At 43.4% G+C, this 21872-nt stretch overlaps 2 protein-coding genes across 5 annotated transcripts; one reads left to right on the top strand and one right to left on the bottom strand.

Annotated features, from left to right (window-relative positions):
- Positions 1-2687: 2687 nt before the first annotated feature.
- On the bottom strand, positions 2688-15162 carry LOC110510078 (wiskott-Aldrich syndrome protein family member 3-like). 2 transcript variants are annotated; one of them, XM_021591401.2, is made up of 10 exons: positions 14516-15162; positions 11302-14015; positions 9721-9881; positions 6090-6224; positions 5746-5899; positions 5540-5657; positions 4574-4755; positions 4209-4442; positions 3791-4095; positions 2688-3656 (listed from the first exon to the last, which is right to left on the bottom strand). In XM_021591401.2, exons 3-10 carry the CDS (start codon positions 9851-9853, stop codon positions 3499-3501), a joined length of 1419 nt encoding a protein of 472 aa, XP_021447076.1. In that variant the 5' UTR covers positions 9854-9881; positions 11302-14015; positions 14516-15162; the 3' UTR covers positions 2688-3498. The 2 variants fall into 2 exon arrangements, with proteins under 2 accessions (XP_021447076.1, XP_021447077.1); XM_021591402.2 differs by having other exon boundaries at positions 9721-9878.
- Positions 15163-15627: 465 nt separating this feature from the next.
- Positions 15628-21116, top strand: LOC110510077 (V-type proton ATPase catalytic subunit A). 3 transcript variants are annotated; one of them, XM_036967819.1, is made up of 15 exons: positions 15628-15782; positions 16323-16427; positions 16685-16813; positions 16985-17199; positions 17327-17464; positions 17817-17968; positions 18104-18266; positions 18412-18520; positions 18715-18837; positions 18945-19059; positions 19258-19321; positions 19432-19635; positions 19755-19849; positions 19967-20138; positions 20301-21116. In XM_036967819.1, the coding sequence occupies exons 2-15, from the start codon at positions 16346-16348 to the stop codon at positions 20391-20393; spliced, it is 1854 nt and encodes a 617-aa protein (XP_036823714.1). In that variant the 5' UTR covers positions 15628-15782; positions 16323-16345; the 3' UTR covers positions 20394-21116. The 3 variants fall into 3 exon arrangements, with proteins under 3 accessions (XP_036823714.1, XP_036823713.1, XP_036823712.1); XM_036967818.1 differs by having other exon boundaries at positions 15635-15782; positions 16319-16427; XM_036967817.1 differs by having other exon boundaries at positions 15635-15785; positions 16320-16427.
- The last annotated feature ends 756 nt before the right edge of the window (positions 21117-21872 follow it).

The raw sequence follows: 21872 nt of genomic DNA, 5'->3' as shown, positions 1-21872 counted from the left end.
CGTGCCAACATATCTCATCAGCCACCTGGTGGAAGGGACTTGTGGATCTGAGGCTCTTTCCCCTGTTGCCTCCATCAACCTCCAAATCCCACCAACACCAGCCGCCTCAGAGAGCAACTGGTCCTTGCTTGGGAACACACACCAAAGCATGCAACATGCTGACCAATACAAGGGTTGAGAAATTGGTGGCCATCAGGGCAAATTTTAGGCTTTTTGAGCCTGACAACAAGCCATCCTCAACAAGGTTGGAAAGTGACAGTGAAGATGAGGCCTCAAAGTCTGATGTACAAGAGGTGGACATTGAGGAGGTCCAGGGAGAATACACCAAAGCCTGAGAGGAAGACAACCAAACCTTTAGTCTAGAAACTATCATTTTACAGATGTATGTTGAAAACTTTTTTGGGAGATGCGATCATTCAATATTCCCTTTTGTCGTTTAGTGAAATCATCCCATGTGAAGAGTCAACTCATTTAACTAAAGTTAAATTTGTAACTAAATTGTTTATTTCTATTGGAAGGATTTAATCATTTGCAATTATGTCTACTTATAAGGTAAAAAGTTTGTTTCTGTCTCCATATGACATGGTAAATATATCCAATGCAAAAGACATTTAAATTATATTAATTAGCATATTTCTGTAAATTCCCATATATTCCTGTTAATTTCCACGGAAAGTTTCCACCTCTGAATATTCCCCAAAATGTGCAACCCTACTGACGCCTCGTATGGAATTCAGTCATAGGAGCCTGTCCATACAGTCAGTACATTAGACAGCTCACGCAGTATGAAGTCCTTGACTTGTCTGTGGTCTACTTGAGGTCTTCTACTCACACTGTCACTCTTCATTCATGTCTATTCCTGACCTAATTTGTGTCTCTTTGTTTACCTGTTCAGTCTGGCAGCAGTAAAGATACAAAGTACCTTCAGCAGTGGGCAATCCCATTCCGAATGATCCAGGAAATTGTTTCCTCTCTTCAAGTCACATAACTATTTAGGAGTCATCATATAGAGTGGATCCTTCCCTGATAGTTACGTTTGTCATAACATTTCAGCATGATACGAATGTTTGCAGTTTGTTGATAGCGAGAAATCTAGAATTATTGCCAACATTAAGAATTAATCAATCTACACTGAACAAAAATACAAACGCAACATGTAAAGTGTTGGTCCCGTGTTTCATGAGCTGAAATAAAATATCCCAGAAATTGTCCATGCACAAGAAGCTTATTTCTCTCAAATTTTGTACCTAAATTTGTTTACATCCCTGTTAGTGAGCGCTACTCCTTTGTCAAGATAATCCATTCACCTGAATCAAGAAGCTGATTAAAACAGCATGATCGTTATACAGGTGCACTTTGTGCTGGGAACAATAAAAGGCAACTCTTAAATGTGCAGTTTTATCACACAATGCTGCAGATGTCTCAAGTTGAGGGATAGTGCAATTGGCATGCTGACTGCAGGAATGTCCACCAGAGCTGTTGCCAAATAATTGTAATTTCTCTACCATATGTCGCCTTCAATATTATTTTAGAGAATTTGGCAGTACGTCCAACCGGCCTCACAACCTCAGACTGCACGTAACCACGCCAGCACCAGGAACTCCACATCCAACTTCTTCACCTGTGGAATCATCTGAGACCAGCAACCAGGGCTGCTAATGAAACTGTGGGTTTCCACTACCGAAGAACTCTCAGAAACCGTCTCAGGAAAGCTCATCTGCATGCTCGTCATCTTCACCAGGGTCTCCACCTGACTGCAGTTCTGCGTCGTAAACAACTTTAGTGGGCAAATGCTCACCTTTTGATGGCCACTGGCATGCTGGATGAATCCCACTTTGAACTGTACCAGGCAGATGGCATGTATGGCGAGTGGTTTGTTGATGTCGTTGTGAACAGTGTCCCATGGTGGGGTTATGGTATGGGCAGGCATAAGCTGTGGACAACAAACACAATTACATTTTATCTATGGCAATTTTAATGCACAGAGGTACCGTGATGAGATCCTGAGGCCCATTGTCGTGCCATTCATCCGCCGCCATCACCTTATGTGTCAGCATGATAATGCACAGCCCCATGTCACAAGGATCTGTACACAAATCCTGGAAGCTGAAAATGTCCCAGTACTTCCATTTTCATCAGACATGTTACCCATTGAGCATGTGTGGGATGCTCTGGATCCACATATGACAGCATGTTCCAGTTCCTGCAAATATCCAGCATAACATCGCACAGCCATTGAAGAAGAGTGGGACAACAGGCCACAGTCAGCAGCCTGATCAAGGTATCTGTGACCAACCGATGCATATCTGTATTCCCAGTCACGTGAAATCTATAGATTAGGGCCTAATAAATGTATTTAAATTGCCATATATAAACTGTAACATTTGTTGTTTATATTTTTGTTCAGTATAAGGTGCATTAAACGTGAGCACAGTGCCACTCGGGTCAGCTTGCTGACTTGCATATCATCTCAAATGCATCTCTAGAACACATTTGACGAGGAAGATGTTTCCATTGACAAGAAGTTCCTAATTTGTGTCATTAGTCATACTCCATCCCATTTTAAACACGGTCGAGCTGAAATGTCTGTTCAGAGACGGTCTCATATGCTACAGAGAGAACCTCATCTTTCTAATGGTCGACTAAGAGACAGTTCAGAGGTGATGAGAAGTCACATGAAGATCAGCTAAGTATGTTGGAATTTTATTGACGTTAACATTTAAGGGCATAAGACAATTAGAGCCTACACTGTAATTGTCTTATGCATCAGGAGTGTACACATTTACCCGCTACATAGGTCGTGGCACAGACATTGGAGAAAGCAAAAGAAGATGACAAATTCAGATTAAAATAAAAAAATGATGATTAGTGACATTGAGAGTACAGTGTTGGTGATTTATTTAGACTAAATGATAATGTTGGTGTCTGAGTAAAAGAGCTCAGACAGCTCTGTAGGTACAATAGGAAAAGAGCTCAGACAGCTCTGTAGGTGCAGTAGGAAAAGAGCTCAGACAGCTCTGTAGGTACAGTAGGAAAAGAGCTCAGACAGCTCTGTAGGTACAGTAGGAAAAGAGCTCAGACAGCTCTGTAGGTACAGTAGGAAAATAGCTCAGACAGCTCTGTAGGTACAGTAGGAAAAGAGCTCAGACAGCTCTGTAGGTACAGTAGGAAAAAGGGGGAAATTCACCACATGGTTATTTGGTCCACATACCTTTGAGTGATTTCAGCTGAATCTCAGTTCATGCCTTAATTTTAAGTCCATTCACCTACTGGACAAAATGGCTAAAACTAAAATGAAACTGGGTCCTCAGCCTATGCCCACTAATCACTATGAACCATAATATAGTCATTGGTCTGTAAAAACAGTGTCCCTGACTGCATACTGCATATGAGACTCTCATAATTAATCTGTACCACATCATATCCTTTGTGGGACAGTTGGGCTGGAGCAGAGATGTGTCCATGGTATTTGGTCACCGTGTGGGGGTGGTGTGAGGGTCAGTCTGACCAGTCGTTGTCCTCCAGTTCGGAGTCGTCCTCTGAGTCGCTGTAGTCCACTGCGATGCGTCGGGACAGGATGGTGGCCACGTCGTTCCCTACAGGCTCCCACTTGGCCTGCTGCTCCTGCTGCTCCTGCCCCTTCTTCAGCTGGATACCTGAGCAACACAAACCCACACAGACACATTCACACAGTCTAAACATTAACTTCTGTGCAAATACTTTGTATATATTTTTTTTACCTCTGCTGTCTCCAGAAGAATGGTAAACATCTAAGTACAGCTAAACTTACCCATGCGAATAGCTGACAGAAGGTCACTTCGAGTACCAGTGACAGGCTGGGTGTCCTGTCGCTTCCAATCACCGAGTCCTGCCACTTGGGGGGGAGCGGGAGGGACTGGTGGTGGTGGAGGACCTGGGGGAGGTGGAATCGTACGGGGTCCTGGGGGAGATAGCATTGGGGGACAATAGCCTGAGGATCCAGTAAGGGGGGTGGGGGACACCATTGGAGAGCCAAAGGCTGTCTGTGCAGATGGGATAAGAGGGGCTGGGGGAGGAGGAGGTGGTGGTCCAGAACTGGCATAGTACTCCATTATACTGAGAGAAAGAAGATTTTCAGTTTTAGAACTTCATTTGATGTAACAATTAGTATAAACAAATCAGATTCACTAATCTATATTACAGATTTCGTATTGTTACAGTAACAATACCTGTAGTCTGCAGGTGGAAGCGTTATAGTGCCATTCATTCTCTCAGTGGAGTGATGCAGAGGGTTGGGGTGGTGTGGGCGGTTGAGAGTCCCGTCTCTGTAGCCGACTCCGATGCTGTGGTACTCATGCTCTACAGACTCATGGATGTCTGCAGGCTGGTAAGGGTGAGCCAGGGTGTGGTTGGATGTAGCAAGGGGAAGGCCTGGAGCAGTTGGGTAGTCTGGCAGATCATATCTAGACAACAAAAAGTCATAATTAACTCTTTACCCTGATAACATTTTAATATGGATTTGGAAAACAAACTGAAGGAATCCTTTGCTCAGGAGAGATGAATATAGTCCTAATTAGGGGATGGAACCACTGACCTACTCTCCGGAGAGAGGGAGCCCTCAGACGACGCCCCCCGGTGGAGAGAGTGAGGGTGGCGATGGTCTGGGCGGAGCTCTTTGTCGAACGCCATCATGTTCCACTCGTGACGGCGGTTTCGGACTTTACGAACCTTCTTCACCTCACGCTGTAGTGTGCCGTCAACACATCGCTTCTGCTCCTGAGAGAGAGAGAGAGAGAGAGAGTGTTAAGGGAATTTTTATCAATGATGACTAATTATGTATACATTTCAATCAGGACTGACTAATCCGAATACTATTATGTTACTATACATGTACTAATCAGAATACTAAATGTTACTGTATATGTATGAGTTTTCATTCTTGATCCCAGTACTGAAAATAATGTGTGTGTTAACGTGGGCAAAAGTTAGAACAATGACGGTCTGTTCCTTGGTACAAATGAATGAACTATCTCCAGACTGTCTAGAATGCTTATCTACACTGGCTGACCTTGGCTCTAGGCGAGGAGGGAAGGCTTGAGAGCTATAGAGCCTTTCTACCAGTGTCAAGAAGAGACGGAACATTTAGAAAATGCTGACGTCATTTTCAGTTTATAACCTGTGGTAAAATGTGTTTTTACTCAGTACTCTCTTGAATAAAGACTGTTACTTGACATTAAGCCCGGGACTCTGTCCATTCCTATAAAATAAGGGTCTTACAAATCCCTATGAATTGACAGAGTGTTTAATTTTAATTGGGAATTAAAACAGAGGAATTAAATTCCTTCAACAGAGAGAGAGAGGCAGAGAGAGAGAGAGAGGCAGAGAGAGAGAGAGGCAGAGAGAGAGAGAGAGAGAGAGAGAGAGAGAGAGAGAGAGGAGTCCTTTTGCAAATAGGTGTGGAGTTACAGGATATTGTATACACAAGTTGCTTAGAAGAAATTAGCTGTTCAGAAGCAAAATACTGGAGGCTTTTTAAAGTGCGATATTAAGAGGCTCTCACCCGTTGTCTTCTTCTCTCCTTCCTCTTGTCCTCCGTGTCCTGCAGCATCTTCTCTCTCCACAGGTCAAAGAAGTAGGACGGGTCTGTGTAGAACTTCATCCCATCAGTGTGGTCATCTCTGTGTCAAAAGAGAGACTAGTTAGCTATTCGCCACAACCTTGAGGTTAAAGCTTGTCTGGTGAATGTGATGCATCCACACAGTGAACCTGTAGGCAGAGAGGATGCTGAGAGGAGGAGGCTTGTCGCTGGTGTTGTACATCTCTGCCACAGGGTTGGACGTGCTGCTATTGGACACCACCTGCTGGTCCTGGACTGTGGAACTCTTAAATGCCTTCCTCATGTTGATGTCTTGCAGAGAGACTGGAGATCAAAACAGAGAATGTGAGATTTATAGAAGGATAAGCAATTAGAAGATACAGAGATATAAAATAATAAATAGATTATGGGCCATGCAGAACCAGAGACAAGGAGGATAACTAATGAGTCGGTTATCCTCATTCAACATTAGAGATGTTTTTTTTTTTACCCTTATCCCCTGACCCCAACTGACCCTCTTCCACAGTGGAATCCAGCTGAGTGACCTTGACAGCCAAGTGGTCGATCCGGTCTTGGAGACCATTTGCACGCAGGTAAAAGGTGTTAGCCTCACTAAACAGCTCTCCAAAGACGTCCTCTGCATGTTTACCTGAGGACAGAGAGGAGTCATTACAGACTTTCACCGTGTCCAACTGGTCAGACAAGATGATTGGAGAAGTGCACTTCACACTACACAGAAAAGAGCAAAGAGATACAGTTGAAGTTGGAAGTTTACATACACTTAGGTTGGACTCATTACTCGTTTTTCAACCACTCTACAAATTTCTTGTTAACAAACTATAGTTTTGGCAAGTTGGTTAGGACATCTACTTTGTGCATGACAAGTAATGTTTCCAAAAATTATTTACAGACAGATTATTTCACTTAATCACAATTCCAGTGGGTCAGATGTTTACATACACTAAGTTGACTGTGCCTTTAAACAGCTCGGAAAATTCCATAAAATTATGTAATTGCTTTAGAAGCTTCTGATAGGCTAATTGACATCATTTGAGTCAAATGGAGGTGTACCTGTGGATGTATTTCAAGGCCTACCTTCAAACTCACTGCCTCTTTGCTTGACATCATGGGGAAATCAGCCAAGACCTCAGAAAAAAAGTTGTAGACCTCTACAAGTCTGGTTCATTCTTGGGAGCAATTTCCAAACGCCTGAAAGTACCACGTTCATCTGTACAAACAATAGTGCTGTCATGACGTTGGCCTGGGGGTAGGTTTATGACAGTCATAAATACCTCTTCCCCCCTTTTTCCTCTCTCTACCCTACTGATGTTACATTTGCAAAACCCCTGGTTAACATAGAGATTCTGGGAACGTCAGAATGTGGGGGGAAATGAACTATATTCTGGTAATCCGACCAATTGAACATATGCGGTGGTACTTAATGAATATGATGTCAGTTCGGTTGTCATCTGAGACATTCTCATCAATGATAAGATGACAAACTCTACAGTGGAAAGTCTACACATCAGAGTTATCGGATTCACATGGAATTGTTGTTCAATGTAAATGTTTGAATATGAAATTATTCGTGATGGGATGAAATGTGATTTTAGCTTCTAAAATGTGAGATTTGGGTTTTCATAAGGTTAGGGCTCTGCTCAATCAGTGGCCCGCCCCTGTGAAGGGACATGGGCTATAAAACTTTTCAAACACGCCCTCCTCTCCCTTCCTATATAAAGCCTTGACGACAATATAACCTCCTGTTCCGAGGATGTGAGGACGACGGTCCGATGTCAGAATGGTTCAGATAATAACTACAGAACGAAGCCAACATTAGTGTGAGTTTTGGTTGCGAATGGTATGAACTTTGAACTCTTATTCACTACAAAAGTGATCACTCCTAGCCGTTGAGTTAGCAACAGCAGCTGCAAACGCAGGTTAGGAAGGAACAGACAGAGTATCCCACAACAACGACGTTACTACAACGTATCTAATTTACCAGCAGGGACATTCTTCAAAGGACTCGGTTTAGCAACACGGCCTTCCACCTACCACCAACCTACCGAAGCGCAGCTCAGAGTAAATATTTATTTCATTTTCCTTTTCCAAATGGGCGGTAATTTATAATGCATAAGATTCTGTATTTATGATAGCACAGCTTCGCCCTTTGCTGATTCAACTTGTTAGCCAGGGTTCGTGCAGATAACCAAGAATTTACAACTTTCAGATGAGACTGAATTAAGATGACGATTAATATTTACTGCTATTGATGTAAAATATTACTAGGTCTTTAAGAGTTTATTCAGAAGATAACAGCTCTATAAATATTATTTTGTGGTGCCGCGACTCTCTAGTTAATTACATTTACATGATTAACTCAATCAGGTGATATTAATTACAGAGAAATTATTTGATAGAACAGCATGTCATATCACTTAATCCGGCATAGCCAAAGACACGATAGTACGTTATTATAAACACTATGGGACCACGCAGCCATTATACCACTCAGGAAGGAGTCGCTTTCTGTCTCCTAGAGGTGAACGTACTTTGGTGTGAAAAGTGAAAGTTAATCCCAGAACAACAGCAAAGGACCTTGTGAAGATACTGGAGGAAACAGGCACAAAAGTATCCATATCCACAGTAAAACGAGTCCTATATCAACAGAACCTGAAAGGCCGCTCAGCAAGGAAGAAGCCACTGCTCCAAAACCGCCATTAAAAAAGACAGACTATGGTTTGCATTGCAACTGCACATGGGGACAAAGATCGTACTTTTTGTCCTCTGGTCTGATGAAACAAAAATAGAACTGTTTGGCCATAATGTCCATTGTTATGTTTGGAGGAAAAAAGGGGAAGGCTTGCAAGCCAAAGAACAGCATCCCAACCGTGAAGCACGGGGGTGGCAGCATCATGTTGTGGGGGTGGCAGCATCATGTTGTGGGGGTGCTTTACTGCAGGAGAGACTGGTGCACTTCACAAAATAGATGGCTTCATGAGGAGCAAAATTAGGTGGATATATTGAAGCAACATCTCAAGACATCAGTCAGGTTAAAGCTTGGTCGCAAATGGGTCTTCCAAATGGACAATGACCCCAAGCATACTTCCAAAGTTGTGGCAAAATGGCTTACAGACAACAAAGTCAAGGTATTGGAGTGGCCATCACAAAGCCCTGACCTCAATCCCATAGAAAATGTGTGAGCAAAACTGGAAAAGTGTGTGCGAGCAAGGAGGCCTACAAACCTGACTCAGTTACACCAGCTCTGTCAGGAGGAATGGGCCAAAATTCACATAACTTATTGTGGGAAGCTCGTGGAAGGCCACCTGATACGTTTGACCCAAGTTAAACAATTTAAAGGCAATGCTACCAAATACTAATTGAGTGTATGTAAACTTCTGACCCACTGGGAATGTGATGAAAGAAATAAAAGCTAAAATAAATAAATTCTCTCTACTATTATTCTGACATTTCACATTCTTAAAATAAAGTGGTGATCCTAACTGACCTAAGACAGGGAATTTTGTACGAGGATTAAATGTCAGGAATTGTGAAAAACTGAGTTTAAATGTATTTGGCTAAGGTGTATGTAAACTTCTAACTTCAACCGTAAGTTGAGGTAAAGTTGAACAGACAGGGGCAATTTAGTGATGGAGATTTCCAGACAACCAACCAATTGATTGAGATTTGTCAAACAACGGTGAGACGAGCAAGTGATTGTGAAATCTGTCTCTCTCTATCTCTGTCCCTGCCTCCTTTATTATGCTTCTGTGAAACTAAGCTCTACAGTAAGCTCTAATCTCCGGTGACTTCATACAATCCCACCCCACACAGACACACAGTAATATGGATATATTTGGGCCAGATGTCTCATCCTCAAATTCTCTCCATCCCTCCCCACACTACAAAGGACACACACATCTGTCAATATCAACATGTATTTTACCATATTGATTCCAATCATTAAATGCAGTAAGTTAATTTATTTGCATTAGTTGTTCAGTTTCCCAGTGTAACACAGGGATGATGGTGTTTAGGTCACCATTCTGGAGCATATATGCATACATCTGGTTAAAAGATAGGTGATTACTTAATGCACATAACGGGGTGGGGGGGGGGGGGGTGACTGTGTGGAAGGTGTGTCTTACTTAGACTGCTGAGCTGACGTATGATGGCAGACAGACTGTTGTTGGTGACGCACTCCAGCTCACTGCCAATCCCCTTGGGCAGCGCCCCGCGGCAGAGGTGCCGGGGATCTATGCTCCTCTTGACCAGGGGCATCCCCTCACACCACACCACACACCACCTGCTGGGACACACAGCCACTGACAATAACCTCCATGTTCCATTAGACACAGCCAGACAATTCAGACCAGATGGTGTGTGAGACAGAGGCAGTCGAGTCAAACCTCTCCAGATTACATTACTAACCAAATCCCATTCGTGTTTATGTAATGCCATCAGAGCACATACAAGTTATCATGGAACAAACTACTCTTTACTTCATCCCAGAGCCTTTCATGTCATTCATGGAACATTCCTTAGAGAGGCAATTCATTCTATTGGACCCTGAAACAGCCAATCAATACTTCTTTCCAGACCGATAACTGCAGTAAAATACATACATTTACACATAGCACTCCATCACAAGGGGGTCCCCCTGAGTGACTATAGGCTCAGACTATGCCGTATCAACTGGTATCAAAACCCAGTTTGGGCTATTTCAATATTGTGCTATATAGTCAACTGAGCTAAAGCCTGTGTTACCACAGAGACACCGGTTGTATATTACACACAAGGCAAGCTTACTAATGCAACTGTTGAATAATTTGATGATTTGCTATTATAAATTATGATTTGGCTTATATAAGGAAGTATATTTCAGAAATATGGCATGGGGGGGGGGGGGGGGGGGTATATGGCCAATATTCCACAGCTAAAAGCTATTCTTAGCATGATGCAACACGTACAGCCTTTAGACGCGGTATATTGGTCACATATTACAAACCCCAGAGGTGCCTTATTGCTATTACTGGTTACCAACGTAATTAGAGCAGTAAAAATACATTTTGTCATACCCATGGTATAAAGTCTGATATCACAGCTGTCAGCCAATCCGCATTCAGGGCTTGAACAACCCAGTTTAAAAAATAATTTAGTCTTATTTGAAGTAAGGATTATGCTACAGTTAAAGTTAGGGGCCTTGCTGTGCAACATAGTATGAATGGTGACACATGCCATGCAAGACTGGGAGGAACCTCAGCAATGTTAAACTCACCATATAATTTGTTTTTAAACACACGTTGAATTGACGTCTGTGCCCTGTGGGCTTGATCATCATGGCAATCTCGATCACACATTTATCAAAAAAACATGATTCCAAAGCATCCTACAGATTTACCAATTACGCAAGCAAGAATAGCAAGGTAGTCCCAATCACATGCTCTGAGGTGATTAGAGGAGCCAATAAGTACAACAGTTTCAACTGGGCGAACAGCGCACCGTTTGTTTCAAACCACTTTAGAGCGATGCCTTATCTTGATTGTAACAATTAAGTGCCTGCAACTCCAGATGGACCGGTTTATTACCGAAGAACAGTGGTCTGTGACCCGTGAGTGACCGAGGGTTTTAAATAGCAGCACCCTAATTGTAGTAGCCTACATATAATACACAAACAGACATAACAAAGGAGGGAAGATATAGATATATGATAAAGACGGGACGCTCACCAAATGTGTCCTTTTAGGAGTATTCAGCTGCAGTCCACCGGTAGAGTTGCCATCCTGTCCCCGCATCTCACCAGGATTATTTCTGTGAGGAGCAATCTCCCGCACAAATCAACATCCAGGCCCAGAGATTTAATTAGCAGATTTAGTTGTGTCGTCCAATCAGGATCGCCAAAAACATCCATCGTGACAACCATGGGCAGTTTGACAGCGCGACATGAGTGCGTTTTCGAGATGATGACGAGAAACCCTATTTTAGAACACAAGCTTACATTACATAAATTGCATTATTAGGACTTTGTGACTGGTTTAGCCCAGTTATTTTGAAATGTATAAATAAACACTCAAAAATGTGTCTTCGAAGATATGACCACTTTCGGATTGTCAATAAATTGTTTCAAAAGAGAATGGATTCAACCAGGGGGTGACCGTTTGACCCCACCTAACAGCGGGCACCTCCAACCACATTTTCAGATCAAGCATAAATTGACTCTAAAACACACAGTGGTTATTGCTGCTGTGACGTTATTGGAGGTCTGTAGATCACTGTGCGCTAATGCATGATCTAATGCAAGGGAAGGGCATTAATAAGAACTAAACGGCAGAGTAACATATTGGTGCTCCTGTAATTTCAATAGCCCAACCCTATTAACAATAATACAGTATTTACCCTCAATGAAAATTCCATTGTTTATCCCAATGTTTTCACACATCGCTATCACTGCACCCATGTACACCCCCGGTCACTAATGCCTCTATTAGGCTATTCATGACACTGAGCCCCCAGACACTATAACACGTATTCTCCATTTATCACTTAGTGTTTTTCTGTGATTATTATAGCTAGGCCTATACCACCATTACCCCCAAATTATCCTTCAGTTTCTCTTGTGGTAGTCAAGTTTGCTTAATTAGCAATTCCATGCAGCTTCCTGCTATGGGTAGCTTCCTGCTACTACTTATGTCTGACTATAGCTTGTTTCCTGCTGTGTTTTCTATATGCGTTGTGCATGTTATTTGTGAGCTATGCTAAGATTTTCCTATTCTAGGACAATAAACATGATTCTGATTCTGTCTGATTGCCTAGGCCTAAAATGGTCTCCATAATAAGATACTGCTGAAGATATATGCTAAAGATGGACACATGGAATTATGGATAAAAACGTTTCTTAAAATGGGAAGTAAAAATGTAAAAACTGTTTTAACTTCAATTGTAAAAGCCAAAGTTGGCTCGAGATACCACTAGCCCCGCAAACATTCAGCACCATGGCCAGCAAAGCAATCAGTGCAAACTAAAACAGGATTGGTCGCCACTTCAGCAGCATGGCGGTTGAACAGCGCCGCTCCCAGAAATGAGACGTTTCAACACACCTGTTGCGAGGCTGTGGCTGCAGAAAGGCTAGGGGCACAACTTTCACGGGGGACGGGGGGGACATGTCCTCCCCACATTCTGAATTGCATTTTTGTCCCCCCTCACAGTTTTATCATTCGAATGTGATGCAAAACGAGGGAACAGTGTGCTTCCGGACCATGCGGACCGCTTCGAGCGATCGGGTAGGCTTCTTCGAGTGTTTATCCGACTGAATACATTTTTTTTATGTCCCCCCCACTTCTAAAACCAAAGTTGTGAAAGGCCTGATGATAAACTCTGCAGCCACCAGAGCAAATTCTGTTCATGTATAGAGATCGCATTGAGGAATGTTTTAGATAAAATTGTGGTTAATGATGGTGTCATGATATCAATGATACAGTATCATGTCATCTAAATCATGGTACTATGTCCAACACTTCAACTTATAGGACGAAATATAAGTCCCCTCCAAAGTATTACTATTATTATTATGTGACAGGGTTATGTGCGTAGCGTAGCTTTTGCATCAGTAATACATAACAGTAGGGCTAATATAAACTATATTATGGACAACAACAAAAAACATCAGAAAAAGTCCAGCAATTGAATGTGTGAATTGTAGAAATTAGTACAGAATATTTACAAAGAAACACTATACATTTTAAGGAATAATAAAATATGAATGATTGAAGTATTGTTAACTGACCAATTGCAATTATTCTCCTAAACATTTTTATTCGTCTAAACTGTCTGCCACACATTTACATTCCATTTCCGGGGCTTATTAATATTTTCCTATTTGAATACCCAAATACTCCATCTTTCAAAGTCACAGCCACAAATTATATGATCACTTCAGTGTGCCTGGGTTTAGTGCTGGTATAGCTGGATGGAGGGCAGGGAGATGGGAGATGACGGCTTTCCCCTTGTGAGGTATACAGAGTAGGCATTTGAGCCATATAAGGATGCATTATGGAATGATGAAGCATGGAGGGGTGGACCAGGCTGGAAAACACCATGGTGGGGTGCATGGTACAAGGTTGGACCATGGAGGGTTGTGGGCTGGTGGGAGTTTCCTGCCTCTTTAAGGTTTGGTGGACACGTGTGGATCCAGTTGGACAGGCTTGGCTGGCATTGGGAGGGTAGAGAGATGAGGTGGAACCACAGGACGTCCCTGTACTCACAGTCATGGGTACAGCCTCCTGCTGCTGCTCTCCACTCCCACCCTGGGGCCCAGCAGCACCGTCTGGGCTTTGGGAGATCTCCTGTTTACGACTCAGACAGACACCCATGGCCACCATGGAGCCCAGAAAGATAAAGGCCAGAAAAACAGAGCCCACGACCACAAAGGGGACATAGACAGGTACTACAGAGTGAAAAGAAAACACCAACATAAAGAGGGCAGGGGAGAAGTGGATGGATTGATTGAGTGGAGAGGAAAGAAATACATTTTAAGGATGACCTTAAAAAGCTGGGGATGTGTTCATATTCCAAGAAAAGTATTAAACTGTGCAACACATGAAACACACAAAAAACGGTTCATTGAAAGATCCTTGGCAGCAGATCAAGTCTTAACATGATGCTCGTGATGTGAGGAGTAGACTAACTGCATGTTGAAGAATAGAATAAATGCTTAGACATGAGGCCACACTTTAAGGCACATTTGGTGGGTTGGATTCAAGCACACACTGCATTAGGCTTTCTCATTCCTCAATACCATTTATAAGGAATCTCACGGTGTGTGTTATCAATGAATAGGTAGCTATGCCTAAAAAGCCATTATATAGCCAGCACATTGAGCCTTAATGAAAAATAATAATTGACCAAGTATTTGTTCCTATTTCAGTAGCCAAAGATACAATTTACCTGCACTCTTGGCATCTTTCTCGTCATCAGACGTGCCAGGCTGTAGAACTTGCTCGTGGTTGTTGCAGTTACCCTGATCCAGTCTTGCTCCTATGAGTGCGCAACAGTAGCGCAGCTCACACGTTCCACAACAGATCGCCGCTTCTCTTTGATCGTGGCCCTCCGGACAATGGAAACCCCCTCGCCAGTTAGATTGCGCGTCCTTCCAACTATGGCAATATTCACCATTCGTCCTCTGTTGTGTCATGCCCACTTGGAAAATCAGACTGATAAAAGCCCCAACAGCAAAACGCACGGTCCTCATCCCGTTCCAACTGAAGAGACGAATCCCGTGTCGGTTTTTTTTTGTTATTACAAAATAATAACCTGGAAATAAATCCTAAAATATTATAAATAACATATAACATATGTGGCTCAATCACCACCCTTTCTGCAATAGGCTAGGATCAATGTCACATAGGCTAGGCCTATATCCCATGACAACTAGGCTATTTAAACTGATCAAAAGTTATGACCGCAGCGCTTGTTCCTATTTCGAAAGCGCAACTAGACATATCTAGAATAGGCTAATAAAATCATACAGGGAGCTATAGGTACGCTATGTAAAATGAACGCACAGGCTTACCATTCGATTCACGCCATGTGATGCATCATAACATGAGTTGGTTCTGCTCTGTGGATCTGTTCTCTCCATAATTTGTGTCATGGGACACACTAATTTTAGACTATTCCTTACAGACTGTATGGGCACATGAATATATATGTAGATATGTAGCCTATTTTGCTGATTAAATAGCCTAGCATAGTTAGGCCAATTTAATTTTAAAATCTTAACTGGGCAGTTTATTCGCTAATAGAGCTTCCAAGTTTATTTTTCCAATGTTCTGCTTCAATAGGCCTATCACAGCCAACATGGGCTAAGTGATTGGATATTATTCGACTGTGTTGCTACATCAAAGCAATAGCTTGATTTTGACTGAGTGTCTAAGTAAACTTTGTCATTGAGAAAAGGAGACGAGGAAATCACGTCAATGATATTGGAATGCAGCCGCCGCCGCATTCGAGCTAAACGAGCCGAAAGAGGAAGGAAACTGTTGCGCTGTTACGCCATTTTGACTCCCAGAGCTCGTATTTTCTAATGTAATCTCGGGTCTCCGAGCCACAATGGTGATTGTTTCCCAAAGTAGTCTTGGGCCTGTCAGCTGATCAGTCTCCTAATCTGATAGAAATTTCTGAAGGGCCCTGGACTATTGAATACTAAGAGAAGGTAATCAACCCGAATCATATGAATCCAATATAACGTTATTGTCAATTCATTGCAACTGGCTAGTACATTATGATAAACCACGCAGATTAGCTAACGTTAGCTGTTGTTACATTTCCGTTCTGTCAGTGTCACCTGCCTGACTACGATTAGTTTAGCTCTATCTAGCTAGTATGATTTGCTTGTTTGTGTAATAAACAACTGAAACTAAGACTGTATTTCAGAAATGTTGTAGTTGTATTATGGTCTGTAGAGACTAGTTAGCTAGCTTCATAGCTTGTTGTTTTTCTCCTGCTTTTACCAAGCAGATGGTATCGAAGCTCTCCAGGTATTATCACTGAGCAAGCTTACATGTCACTGTACCAATGAATGAAATGTGTATTTTGATTCTGTGTGGTTATGGTGAATGATTTTCATTCCATTAAGTAATTTAAGTTATTGAAACAGTTTATCAATATATAACTAGTGTCATGTCTTTCACGTGTCGTCATAGTGGAGTGTCGCATGATTGATCTCTGTTTTTCCTCTCCTTACTCTTTGCAGACACACACACACACACACTCAGGATGGACACTTCCAAGCTTCCTAAGATCCGTGATGAAGAGCGGGAAAGCGAGTTTGGATATGTGCATGGAGTTTCTGGTCCAGGTCAGTGTCTGCAGTTCAAATCAAGGATCCCAGGCTCTGGCATGGGAGTGATAACTCTCATGCCCGTGCCTATGGCTGAAGTTCAGTGAGCTAACAATGCTTTCAGCACATGCTATAGCACCTGCTCAATTCAGACTGCTCATTTCCAGTATGGCAAAAATATATATTTCGACTTGTTCATGTAACCAGACTGCCTGCTACTTTTCAATAACATGTTTTCTGTCATCTGTTCTTTGTCTAACCTGCTTAATCAACAGTGGTGACGGCCACCGCCATGGCAGGAGCGGCCATGTACGAGCTGGTGCGTGTGGGTCACAGTGAGCTGGTGGGAGAGATCATCAGGCTGGAGGGAGACATGGCAACCATTCAGGTCTACGAGGAGACCTGTATCCTTTCCAGTGATACCTTCTCAACTAGACATACAGTTACTCCCACCTTCAGTAACTGTTGACGGTTCACTTACTTTTGTGTACTTCCATTCTGATGTATTCTAGCCTATCCTCTTGTCTGGCATATTACTAGGCTATATGGTTATTTTTCCTGAACGTACGTCACAGCTGGTGTGTCTGTCGGAGACCCTGTCCTTCGGACAGGAAAGCCCCTGTCTGTAGAGTTGGGTCCGGGAATCATGGGGTCCATTTTTGATGGCATCCAGCGGCCCCTCAAAGACATCAATGACCTCACTCAAAGCATTTACATCCCTAGAGGAGTCAACATTGGAGCCCTCAACCGTGACCTCAAGTGGGAGTTTACACCTGGCCAGAGTCTTAGGGTAAGACAACAATGTATTTCCTTGTGAGTGTGTAAGCAAGGTGTGTTTGAATGTGTCTCCACTGAAATATGATCCATCTCCTGAATCTACATATTATGTTCTCTCCCCCTGTCCATCTCTGCCTCAGACTGGCAGTCACATAACAGGTGGGGATATCTATGGCACGGTCTTTGAGAACTCGCTGATCAAACACAAGTTGATGCTGCCTCCCCGGAGCAGAGGCACTGTCACCTACGTGGCCCCACCTGGAAACTATGATGTCAATGTGAGTAGAGCCGGGACGATACCAGTATCGTGATACTCGTTAGTATCGTGGCAAGGAAACAAAACACAAAGCGGGATTCATTTATTTATGAAAACAGCCCTAACGTTGGAAACAAACATTATGTTGTCATCCGGAGTCACATTTATGTATTTTCCAAACTATAGTACACAATATTTTACATAAAGCAGGTTTTTAAAGGACCAAAGAATTTGGTCTGCTTCGAGTAAATGTTTGGCATGGGAAAAAACATTGCCATACTGGTCACCCTCCACCTACTAACATCTTTACAGCTGAATGGCACAATGCCATTGTCTTGTCTCTGTTGTTTGGTCAATTTTGTGTGTTTCGGCAGGATGTGGTGCTGGAACTGGAGTTTGAGGGTTTGAAAGAGAAGTTTACCATGATCCAGGTCTGGCCAGTGCGACAGATTCGCCCGGTCACAGAGAAGCTACCTGCCAATCACCCCCTGCTCACCGGCCAGAGAGTGTTGGATGCCCTCTTCCCGTGAGTATACATATCTCTACTTTCTTTTCCTTTTTTCTACTGACCCATTCCCACTTCATATCCTTTCATCCTGACCTTTACTTAAGCCTCTGACAAGTCACCTACTTCTGTCTCTGTGTTTGTCTGTGCTCACAGGTGTGTCCAGGGTGGTACTACTGCTATCCCAGGAGCCTTCGGTTGTGGCAAGACTGTGATCTCACAGTCCCTGTCCAAGTATTCCAACAGTGATGTCATCATCTATGTGGGCTGTGGAGAGCGTGGAAATGAGATGTCTGAAGTGTTGAGAGATTTCCCTGAGGTTAGTGATAGTCCGTGTGTCAAGTTCTAATCATTGACATGTTAATGAGATCAGTGAATTACACTACTTTGGTGTCTGGCATAGCCGATCACCAGTTTGTGATGTGTTTTCAGTCTGACTAATGGTATTCCTCCCTGCTCTATAGCTTACAATGGAAGTGGATGGAAAGGTTGAAAGTATCATGAAGAGAACAGCTCTAGTGGCCAATACTTCCAACATGCCTGTCGCTGCTAGAGAGGCCTCTATTTACACAGGTACCAGGCGATCACATTACAGATGGCAACCTATAAAAGCTGGTGTCGGCTGTTTTGAATCATCATCATCGTTGTTGGTAGTTGTACATCTTTTGGTCTGGAATGTGGGGGGATTAGCCACCAGTCACCACTCATTCTCATAACTGGAATTCTGTGCCTCTGATTCTGACTGCATCTACTTTGTGCCACTGCAGGAATCACTCTGTCTGAGTACTTCAGAGACATGGGCTACAACGTCAGCATGATGGCCGACTCCACCTCCCGGTGGGCCGAGGCTCTCAGGGAGATCTCAGGACGATTGGCTGAGATGCCTGCTGGTGAGTACAATAAGCCAATAACAATAGTGCATGTTTTTTTTATACTATCTCAGCAACATGTCTGCCATTTTGAGCCAGTCAGAGCTCTGTGTGCTGTTTGTGCACAGACAGCGGGTACCCTGCCTACCTGGGAGCCAGACTGGCCTCCTTCTATGAGCGTGCTGGCAGGGTTAAGTGCCTGGGTAACCCAGAGAGAGAGGGCAGCGTCAGCATTGTTGGAGCGTGAGTACTATATCATTCTACCAGCAGGGGGAACCTCTATCACCCCCCATACCTCCTGACACTAAGGGTCAGACAGGTTCTGTACCAGTCCTGCAACACAAGATACCTGAACCATGTAGTCTTATCCACCTTGGAACGTATGATACAGTGATGGCAGACTGGTGTCTGAATAACTTGGCCTGGTGTTATTTCCCCTAGTGTGTCTCCCCCTGGTGGAGACTTCTCTGATCCTGTGACTTCGGCTACACTGGGTATTGTACAGGTAATGCCTCAATTGTGTATATATTACAATTTTAAGTTTCGACAATTCAAACCTTTACTCTTCCTACTCCTCATTCCTGTTTTTATCTGTTCTCTGTCTCCATCTCTCAGGTGTTCTGGGGTCTAGATAAGAAGCTGGCTCAGAGAAAGCATTTCCCGTCAGTCAACTGGCTGATCAGCTACAGCAAGTACACACGGGCGCTGGACGAGTACTACGACAAGCACTTCCCTGAGTTTGTGCCGCTTCGCACCAAGGCCAAGGAGATCCTGCAGGAGGAGGAGGATTTGGCTGAGATTGTACAGCTTGTAGGCAAGGTGAGGCTGAGCTCATGTGAGGAAGGGTTATGGGTTGATATACTGCCTAGGTTGATGGTTGGCATGTGTATGCACGCACTAGGCACTTATTGCTGTCCCCCATGTCAACTTAACAACAGGCATCTCTCGCTGAGACCGACAAAATCACATTGGAGGTTGCTAAACTACTCAAGGATGACTTCCTGCAGCAGAATGGCTATACTCCGTATGACAGGTAAATACACACTCTGGCACATGTTCATCTGTGTCATAAACATGCTAAAATGACTTAAACATCGGTTATTAAGCCCATATTAGTTAATTAATAGATTTTTTTGCCCTTTTCCCGAAGGTTCTGCCCTTTCTACAAAACGGTGGGCATCCTTTCCAACACAATTGCGTTCTATGACTTGGCGCGACATGCAGTGGAGACCACGGCTCAGAGTGACAACAAGATCACCTGGTCCATGATCCGGGAGCACATGGGAGAGATCCTCTACAGACTCAGCTCTATGAAGTTCAAGGTACATGCTTGTTCAGCCCCTTTATCCATGTTCATCTGCATTCAAAATCAACTTCCTCAATCACTCTACCAACTCTGGCCTTTGTACATCCACTGTGGGACTTTGTCTTGGGGTGTCATTGTGTCTCCTAGCCTCAGTGTCTCTGTGTACCTGTTGTTTCAGGATCCAGTGAAGGAGGGCGAGGCCAAAATCAAAGCAGACTACTCTCAGCTGCTGGAGGACATGCAGAATGCCTTCCGTACCCTGGAGGACTGAGCTCTCACCTCCCTCCCTTCCTACCCCCAGTGCTCTCTGGCCCCTGTTTGTGAATGTCTACTTAGGCCAGTGACAGTCAAACCTCAGTCATTCCTCCACATTCCAACACGATGGTCGACCCATTTATTTCAACCATGCTCTTTTAATTTCACCATACTGTCATGTACAAGGCAGTAATGGAATCATTTTTTTCTCAGTTTTCTCAGAATTCATGTTTACCAAATCTATTACCATTAGCAATACCATCATCCGTGACCCCATCGTATGGATGTTCTCCTCCTCTCCCTTCAGCCCCCTTGTCATCCATGAAGAGCACACGACTACAGCCCTGGTTACAGACAATAATCAGTGGACCCAGATCAGGTACTACACTTGTAATTAACTACTAGCTGAAACTTCATCTCCCAGGTGTGACTGACCACCACCAATAGATGGTTGACAAAAATGGGAACGTACACAGGGGTAAAGGGACAGAGGCACCTTGTTTATTTCAGGAGGTTGAGGCCCTCTTCCTCTCAATGCCTCTTAGATGGTATTTTGTGTTCTTACTTCTCTCTGTGGATATTTTGATGTTGTTTTTCTGTTGAGTGAAACAGAAAGTGTGTGCGTGTGTGTGTGTGTGTGTGTGTGTGTGTGTGTTAGAATCAGTTGCCTCCACCTTGAAGGCATATTTATGTCACATGTATTGTGTAAGTCTAAAGAAAATAAATGAATGGGAAATAATAATTTGCCTTGTGTTTTATGCTGGATAGAATAGTCAGACGCGTTGACTTTTTCCACATTTTGTTACGTTATAGCCTTTTTCTTTAATCAATCTACTCACAGTACCCCATAATGACAAAGCAAAAACAGGTTTTTAGTCCTTTTTGCAAGTGTATACATTTTTCCAAAAACTATCACATTAACATAAGTATTCAGACCCTTTAATCAGTGCTTTGTTGAAGAACCTTTGGCAGCGATTACATCCTACAAGCTTGGCACACCTGTATTTGGGCAGTTTCTCCCATTCCTCTCTGCAGATCCTCTCAAGCTCTGTCAGGTTGGATGGGGAGTGTCGCTGCACAGCTATTTTCAGGTCTCTCCAATGTTCGATCAGGTTTAAGTCCGGGCTCAGGCTGGGCCTCTCAAGAACATACAGAGACTTGTCCTGAAGCCACTCCTGCGTTATCTTGTTGGAAGGTGAACCTTTGCCCCAGTCTGAGGTCCTGAGCGCTCTGGAGCAGGTTTTCATCAAGGATCTCTTTGTACTTTGCTCCGTCCATCTTTCCCTCGATCCGGACTAGTCTCCCAGTTCCTGCCGCTGAAAAACATCCCCACAGCATGATACTGCCACCACCATGCTTCACTGTAGGGATGGTGCCATGTTTCCTTCAGATGTGATGCTTGGGATTCAGGCCAAAGAGTTCAATCTTGGTTTCATCAGACCAGAGAATCTTGTTTCTCATGGTATGAGAGTCCTTTAGGATCCCTTTGGCAAAC

The sequence above is a fragment of the Oncorhynchus mykiss genome, chromosome Y, assembly GCF_013265735.2.
Source record: "Oncorhynchus mykiss isolate Arlee chromosome Y, USDA_OmykA_1.1, whole genome shotgun sequence".
In the NCBI taxonomy this organism is placed as follows: domain Eukaryota; kingdom Metazoa; phylum Chordata; class Actinopteri; order Salmoniformes; family Salmonidae; genus Oncorhynchus; species Oncorhynchus mykiss.
This window is presented reverse-complemented; position numbering and strand designations above follow the sequence as displayed.

Coding starts and splice junctions, on each gene's coding strand:
- LOC110510078 (XM_021591401.2), bottom strand. CDS start 9,853: ATGCCCCTGGTCAAGAGGAGCATAGATCCCCGGCACCTCTGCCGCGGG. Junction 4,443..4,573: donor TCCCTCTCTCCGGAGAGTAG/GTCAGTGGTTCC, acceptor TTTGTTGTCTAG/ATATGATCTGCCAGACTACC. Junction 3,657..3,790: donor TCTGTCAGCTATTCGCATGG/GTAAGTTTAGCT, acceptor TGTGTTGCTCAG/GTATCCAGCTGAAGAAGGGG.
- LOC110510077 (XM_036967819.1), top strand. CDS start 16,346: ATGGACACTTCCAAGCTTCCTAAGATCCGTGATGAAGAGCGGGAAAGC. Junction 17,465..17,816: donor CTGGAAACTATGATGTCAAT/GTGAGTAGAGCC, acceptor GTGTTTCGGCAG/GATGTGGTGCTGGAACTGGA. Junction 17,969..18,103: donor GTGTTGGATGCCCTCTTCCC/GTGAGTATACAT, acceptor CTGTGCTCACAG/GTGTGTCCAGGGTGGTACTA.